The sequence below is a fragment of the Prenolepis imparis genome, unplaced genomic scaffold, assembly GCF_030444845.1.
Source record: "Prenolepis imparis isolate NDT839.2.m4 unplaced genomic scaffold, iyPreImpa1.0 SCAF_8, whole genome shotgun sequence".
NCBI classification, from domain to species: Eukaryota; Metazoa; Arthropoda; class Insecta; order Hymenoptera; family Formicidae; genus Prenolepis; species Prenolepis imparis.
The window spans coordinates 7,496,727-7,503,241 of NW_028141166.1; the positions used below are offsets into that span (position 1 = coordinate 7,496,727).

At 36.5% G+C, this 6,515-nt stretch overlaps 3 protein-coding genes and 1 non-coding gene across 4 annotated transcripts in view; 3 read left to right on the plus strand and 1 right to left on the minus strand.

The window, feature by feature from the left end:
- LOC145939367 (tetratricopeptide repeat protein 17-like) overlaps nt 1–1,738 on the minus strand; it is a 6,548-nt gene extending 4,810 nt beyond the window's left edge. Inside the window, exons 1-5 of the mRNA XM_083043630.1 lie at nt 1,347–1,738; nt 959–1,215; nt 758–869; nt 463–689; nt 64–351 (exon numbers count right to left, since the gene is read on the minus strand). Of these exons, the coding sequence (XP_082899756.1) occupies nt 64–351; nt 463–689; nt 758–869; nt 959–1,215; nt 1,347–1,487 (1,025 nt within the window). The 5' untranslated portion in view covers nt 1,488–1,738. The remainder of the gene's footprint in view (nt 1–63; nt 352–462; nt 690–757; nt 870–958; nt 1,216–1,346) is intronic.
- A 779-nt stretch (nt 1,739–2,517) lies between these two features.
- Nucleotides 2,518–4,713, plus strand: Fer3hch (Ferritin 3 heavy chain homolog). The gene is made up of 3 exons (XM_083043632.1): nt 2,518–2,819; nt 3,112–3,336; nt 3,984–4,713. Exons 1-3 carry the CDS (start codon nt 2,721–2,723, stop codon nt 4,173–4,175), a joined length of 516 nt encoding a protein of 171 aa, XP_082899758.1. The 5' UTR covers nt 2,518–2,720; the 3' UTR covers nt 4,176–4,713.
- On the plus strand, nt 3,807–3,878 carry Trnaa-cgc (transfer RNA alanine (anticodon CGC)). Its single transcript has one exon. It is a non-coding gene; the product is annotated as a tRNA-Ala (tRNA).
- Nucleotides 4,714–4,963: 250 nt separating the features above from the next.
- On the plus strand, nt 4,964–6,478 carry Emc10 (ER membrane protein complex subunit 10). The gene is made up of 4 exons (XM_083043631.1): nt 4,964–5,262; nt 5,336–5,599; nt 5,812–6,078; nt 6,172–6,478. Exons 1-4 carry the CDS (start codon nt 5,197–5,199, stop codon nt 6,262–6,264), a joined length of 690 nt encoding a protein of 229 aa, XP_082899757.1. The 5' UTR covers nt 4,964–5,196; the 3' UTR covers nt 6,265–6,478.
- Nucleotides 6,479–6,515: the final 37 nt, after the last annotated feature.

The window sequence follows — 6,515 nt, forward strand, 5'->3', positions numbered from 1 at the left end:
TCGTATAATAAATATATCACAGTATGCATTTCTTTTAAACCAGGAATAACAATATTAACTTACTGATCGAATAATAATAACGTTGTTTCCAACAAACGATGGCATAATACAGCGTATCTCATCTGTTCGGCTTCTATTATTTCAGGTGTGAGTTTCAAACAATTATCATAGCACGCTGCGGACCGTTCGAAATCACCGAGAGATGTATAAACATGGCCCAACGCTAGATGATGGTGGCTCTCTATCGGATTAAGATCTATCGCCGCGTGTAAAATAAGCGCGGCTTCGCCAGAATATTTCGCAGCGTGTAAAATTCCGGCGGTGGTCAGAAGAGGAATATCGCGATATTGCCTTAATCACGTACAATGCTTTCGTTACGAGATCAGTTTGAAATTATACGGGCGGTCTTCTGGCGACACTTTTCTCTAGTATCCCATAAGAGCGAGTTTCTTATTATATTACCTTGGAGCGCACACAATCGCTCTACGACTGCACTCTAAAGCATTGTAAGCGTTTCCCTTAATCCGCCAATAAATCGACGCTAGATTCAAGTATACCCAGGAGGTCCTGTTGCGAGATAAGCTATAGGCGAGCTGATGACCGAATTCATCGAGATCAGTATTCGGCTGTAGATATTTCATCAAGTCGAGTTCTTTATGTTGGGTAAGATTCTTTCGATTCTGCATCGCCTGATAAAAATAAATAATGTAGACATATCGTAGTGCAATTCTTGGATGAAGAATAATGTGTCACTTACTTTAAGATGTTCGAATGTATAGATGCTAAAATTTAATGGAAATGTATTTTGACAGTCTGGAACTGTTGGTTTACTGTTTGCCACTACGTTATATAACATATAATCACTTTGGCTGCAACAAAAAGTTTTAGCATTTGACATTAAAAATCGTGAATAATTCTTGAAGCTCTTATTTAAATATGATTACTAATGATCACTCACTCTATTCCATCTCTGAGGCTGTAATCGATCACTATACTGGCATGCGCATCTACGTCAGCCAACGATTTGTCCCATAACAAACAATCCGAATTTGAATTTTCTATATCAGCTATGCCTAAACCAACAAACTGATTGTCAATGGATACTTCTTTCCTTGAAATTTTCTTATATATAGCATTGGCTGTTTCCTTGCGTTTTTCCTGTTCCAGAAACGCCAGAAGATCATATGGTCGACGCATGTCAAAAACACTGTCATGCTGAAACATAAACAGGAATATGCACAGTGTTAAATCTACATTAAAGGACGATGTAACGTCTGTGATTTCTTTACGAAGATTGAAACGCATCTTGTATCTACGAAATTGTGTACAGAGAAAAGAAGAAATACCTGCGGCTGAATTCTTCCATTTTCGGTGACGTACCAATGTTTGGTAGCCGAAATTTCGAGTATCACCGCGAATATCGTAATAATTTTATAAGGTACGTTGTTCCGGATCATTTTTCGCGATATAATCTTATGCGAAGACATAATCCTTCTCTATCGATTTTGTGCCTTTATCGAAAGAAACGCAATAACGACGACGACCATGGCTGCAAAAATAAATATGTTCTCACACACCACGTGAGGTTCGTGGGAAATACACGAAAATTACGCTGTATTACGCCGTATATTTATCTTCGATGAATGACTCGCGATACGACGATGACGCGGTATCAGTTGATTGTCAACAACCAGAGCGGCCAGCGGCCAGCTGATTGTGAGAATCGCCAGCTGACGAATCGACTTATCGACCTATCGATTTATCGTTTTTTTTTCGATACATTATATCTCGAAATGTACAAACGGAAGGTTATATTACGAATTAGAAGGACACGCAAGAAGCTTATTGTTCTCTACGAGTGTTAATAATTAAGTATTTCTGGAAAATACAGAGTAAGTTTGCTACAAATTATTATACAAAGATGTAACTGTGTGCGTGTAAAGATATGTGTATATATACAGTAGATCCGGACATCCTATTATCATACAATTTGCATAGCAGTTTATTAACAATAACCTTGAAAAAAAGACTTACATTTTTTCTTTGCTTGAAAAATGAATCGAGCAAATAATTGTTAGATAAGAAGTTAGAGTAGGACAGAAAATGGGGAATAAATATATAAAGCTTGCTAGATTTTATTTCGATTTTTAACATAAATTCAAGAGAAATGTATCTTCAAATTTCAAGAGAGAACTGACTTATTCATAAGAGAGCGGATTATATATGTTTCTTTACCATGCATTTTTAACATTTCTCTCACTTATCAAAAAGTATTTTATTGTTCAAATAACAATAAAATAAAAAATGTCAATGCGCATATGTCACCTGAAACTAATTTGTTTACGTACTATAAAAATTAACGTGCATACATGTTATTTTCGTCTTTTAGTCCCTTTAGTTCCCCGTTTCTGCTCGAGTATTTAATTGCGTCTGACCAAGGCCAAGAGAGAGAGAGAGAGAGAGAGAGAGAGAACGAGAGAGAAGACGTTTCTTGCCGACCATCGGGAAGCCGCGCCTGCGTGTCAGTCTCGCATTCTGACTATTCCGTCGTCGATTGCGGAATATTTTGAAAGCCCGTACCTAGAGACTCGTGACACTGTGCAACGCGTCACGAACAAACGATTGCTAATCGATTCGCAGCCTATTGACAGTTAATCGCGAGAGCGCAGTGTTTTCTCACATATATACATTGTCAAACGCTAATATCACGTCTAACAGTCATGAGTCTGGTGCGGCAGAACTTCCACGAGGAGTGCGAGGACGGGGTCAACAAGCAGATCAACCTGGAGCTATACGCCAGTTATGTCTATCTGTCTATGGTCAGTCGGTGTATTGATCAGACCTGGATTTTAACTTCGTCTTTCGCCTTCGACATCTCGAAGCTTTTTTTTTCCTCCTCGGTTCGATGCACCTAGATAAAGCAACATACACACACGTGTCTCTTTTAGCACTACCCTTTTAATCTTTCTTGATATGATCTGTCAAGATCGAATAAAGACGCGGTTATGTATGCAAATGTCAAAATTTGGAGAGATACATGGGCCAAAAAATTCTACTGAAACGCGATGTCATTTTTCCCTTCTCGATGCATCATCCTGTTTTTTGTTGCAGGCGTACTATTTTGACAGAAGTGACGTCGCGTTGTCGGGCCTCTACAAGTACTTTAAGAAAGCTTCGGACGAGGAACGCGAGCATGCCATGAAGTTTCTGACTTATCAGAATAAACGAGGCGGCGATATCGTGTTGACGGACATTCAGGCACCGTCCAGGAGAGACTGGAACAGCGCAAAAGATGCTATGACAGAGGCACTGCAGCTGGAGAAGAAGGTGAACCAGGTGTGTGCGCGGCGTCATTGCGCGTAATCGATTTCACTGAGAATATATATAGGGGAGAAAAAAACAATATATCTAAATTTATGTACACTTGACGACGTTGAATTTCTATTTTAATTTTAATTTTTATATAAATTTCTGATCAATATTTTATAAATAATTTTATCAAAGTATTTTTCTGATATAAATAATCTGAGAGAAAGTTTATAATAATTATTAATATTTATTGAGCATTATGCTAGAGAGAAAGAACGATGTCTTTATTGTTAGAGTCGGAATTATCATACTGATAAGTGTCTTAAATGGGTCGATGACTAATAAGGAAAGACCAAGTTATGTATGTCTTCTTAATTATTTTTCAGAATTTCTCGCGCCGTTTGCGTTAATTTAATTATCATAAATTGTATAATTTCTGCGTTGGATACACGTATATCTCTTCAAATACTACGATTTTAAGCTACCTTGTAACAATTGGGGGTGTAACTCAGTGGTAGAGTGTCCGCTTCGCATGCGGAAAGTCCTGGGTTCAAATCCCAGCTCCTCCAGCCCAATTTTTTTATCTTTCGTTTCAACATTATATGTACTTGCTTTTAATCTAGCGTAATGTAATTTACAATAATATTCGCGATTGACTTTTTTTATTTTTACAGAAACTGCTTGAATTACACGGGATCGCCTCGACGCACAACGACGCGAATTTTCTGGATTTTCTGGAGACTGAATTCTTGCAGGAGCAAGTGGACGCGATAAAAGAGATCTCTGATCACGTGACGAATTTGGAGAGAGTTGGAGAAGGCCTCGGCGTTTTTATTTTTGACAAAGAGTTGACGGAGCAAGATTAATCAAGTTATACATCGTATCTGAAGAGTCTCTGCCAAATTTAAGTAGAATTTTAAATAAATATATTGCGAAATGTCGTGTTAATCATGTTAAATCGCATAAAAAAAGTGCTGCAATGTGATAAGTAGATAAGCGAAAAAGCTTATGTCTATAAGCAAATTGTTATTCATATTGTGATTTTGGAGAAGCACAATTAATATGCGATTTTATTCTAACATACAGGTATCAATTCATCGTGCAATTAATAATCTATATAGTGGCTAACTTTTTAAAATATATTGTATTTGTAGGCTCTACACAAATTATACACATTACATTTTAAACGGAATAAGAACAATGGGAGGTACACTATTACAAATCAAATATGTATGACATTTGTTCACTCTATCCCTTAATAATAAAATATTCATCATACACACTATACAACTATACAAAACGTTTACAAAAAAAAATCACATCTTCACATTCTCGCAATTGCCATGTCTCATTTTCCTTACTTTAGGAAATCAAACTTTAAAATTGTTGCTAATAAAAAAAATATGAGTTTATATATATCATATATATTTTTAAATATATAACACGAAACTCGCTGTGCTATCTAATATATATATATATATATATATATATATATATATATATATATATATTTTAATATTTTATATGCATTTCTTTTATTGTAAAAACATTATTGTTTATTTTTTTAATTATTTTCCACAGAGCGTCTACTCCAAAGCTCTCTTTCTCTTTTTAATTTTGATATTTAAACGATGCAGTCTTATATCTATTACGTCATCTATGGATAAAGCGGAACGGAACAGCTGTTATGTTATAACCTTAAATATCGCATTGTGTGTCTTTACGGGCCTGCACAGCTGCACGTTTGACATGATAGTAAGAGCAAATATACCACGATTTTAGAAATCCGTCGTACAATGAAACGTGGCCCTTCATCAGTGACTTTATAATTATCCCCACTATATATATCTTCACATTATTAATTACGATCTGTGCATCATCGCGAAAATGTATTTAGCCTACGTTATCGTTAGTGTACTATTCTACGTATCCTTCGTGGATCTTGTTCATGGGGTTAGTACTCATTTTATTGATATTTATTGTAGAAATTTTACTCGACAAATACATGAAAATTTCGAAATTTTAGAGCGAGCTCGACTACGACGGCTGGTTGCAATTGCGGTTATGGCACGCGTTCAACGACGATCCGGTGCCCGTGTTCACGGAACGAGGAAACATCACCGTGTCCAGCGTGCGTAGTGGCGCGTCCGTTGTAGGACAAAACGGCCTGTTGCCGGCCCAGATAAGCGCGTTGAAGAATCTTGCCGAGCACGATGGCAAGTACAGGCTGAAGGCACTTGCACGCACCTCATCCGGTAGCGAGATCACGTTCCTGACTTCGGTGCCAGCGGTAATGACACTTGACAAACTTCCAGGAACCGTCCACGTATCATTGATACAGATCCATCGATGTAAATAAATCTATTTAAGGATGCTTACACTCAGGAGTATTCAAAATGTATTTCGATGCGTGGATGGTTCTTGTCTCATTCGATAGATGTTATTACTTTGTTACTTTATTTTGAATATGTTAATCGTATCCTAATTATTGTCAATTTATAGTGTTATCTGCTGGGTTCCGATCTAGAAGATATCGTAACAATATGGTTGGACAGTGCGGCAGAGCCAATAGCCGTGAGCATTTCATCCTTGGCTCCTTGTACATTAGACAATCCCTTTACAAATATGTGGACCACTAATGTCGTGGTCAGATATCCGGATGGAGGTCCTATTCCAGATACTGCTATGTATATTCAAAAGCTCGAACGAGAACGAGAAGCGAGGGAGAGAGGAGAGACCAAAGATAACCGTTCATTCCTTGCAAAATATGTAAGCACGTTTCTATTGAAAGAAATTTATATGTATATTATATCAATTTTGCACAATGTGCATCTCGTTTATTTTTATTTATTTTTATTTCAGTGGATGTATATTGTTCCTGCATTGATCTTTCTGCTGCTGTCATCTGCGACAAATCCAGAAGCTGCTGCGGGAGGAAGTGCACAAAGACAATAATCTCCTAATAAAAATTAATAATTTGTACCTGTGTGTGCATTATGCCCCAGAGGACGGTTTTATGGAAATTATCCAAATTTATATAGTATTAATTTCATATACTGTAATAGTAATAAAATATGATACATTAATGATTTATCTCTAAGCAGTATTTTACATATGTATAATAACATTACATTTTTCTGCTAAAATAAATATAATTATTAAATTGTAATTATATTATTATTATATGTTATTGCATGCTTATGTTA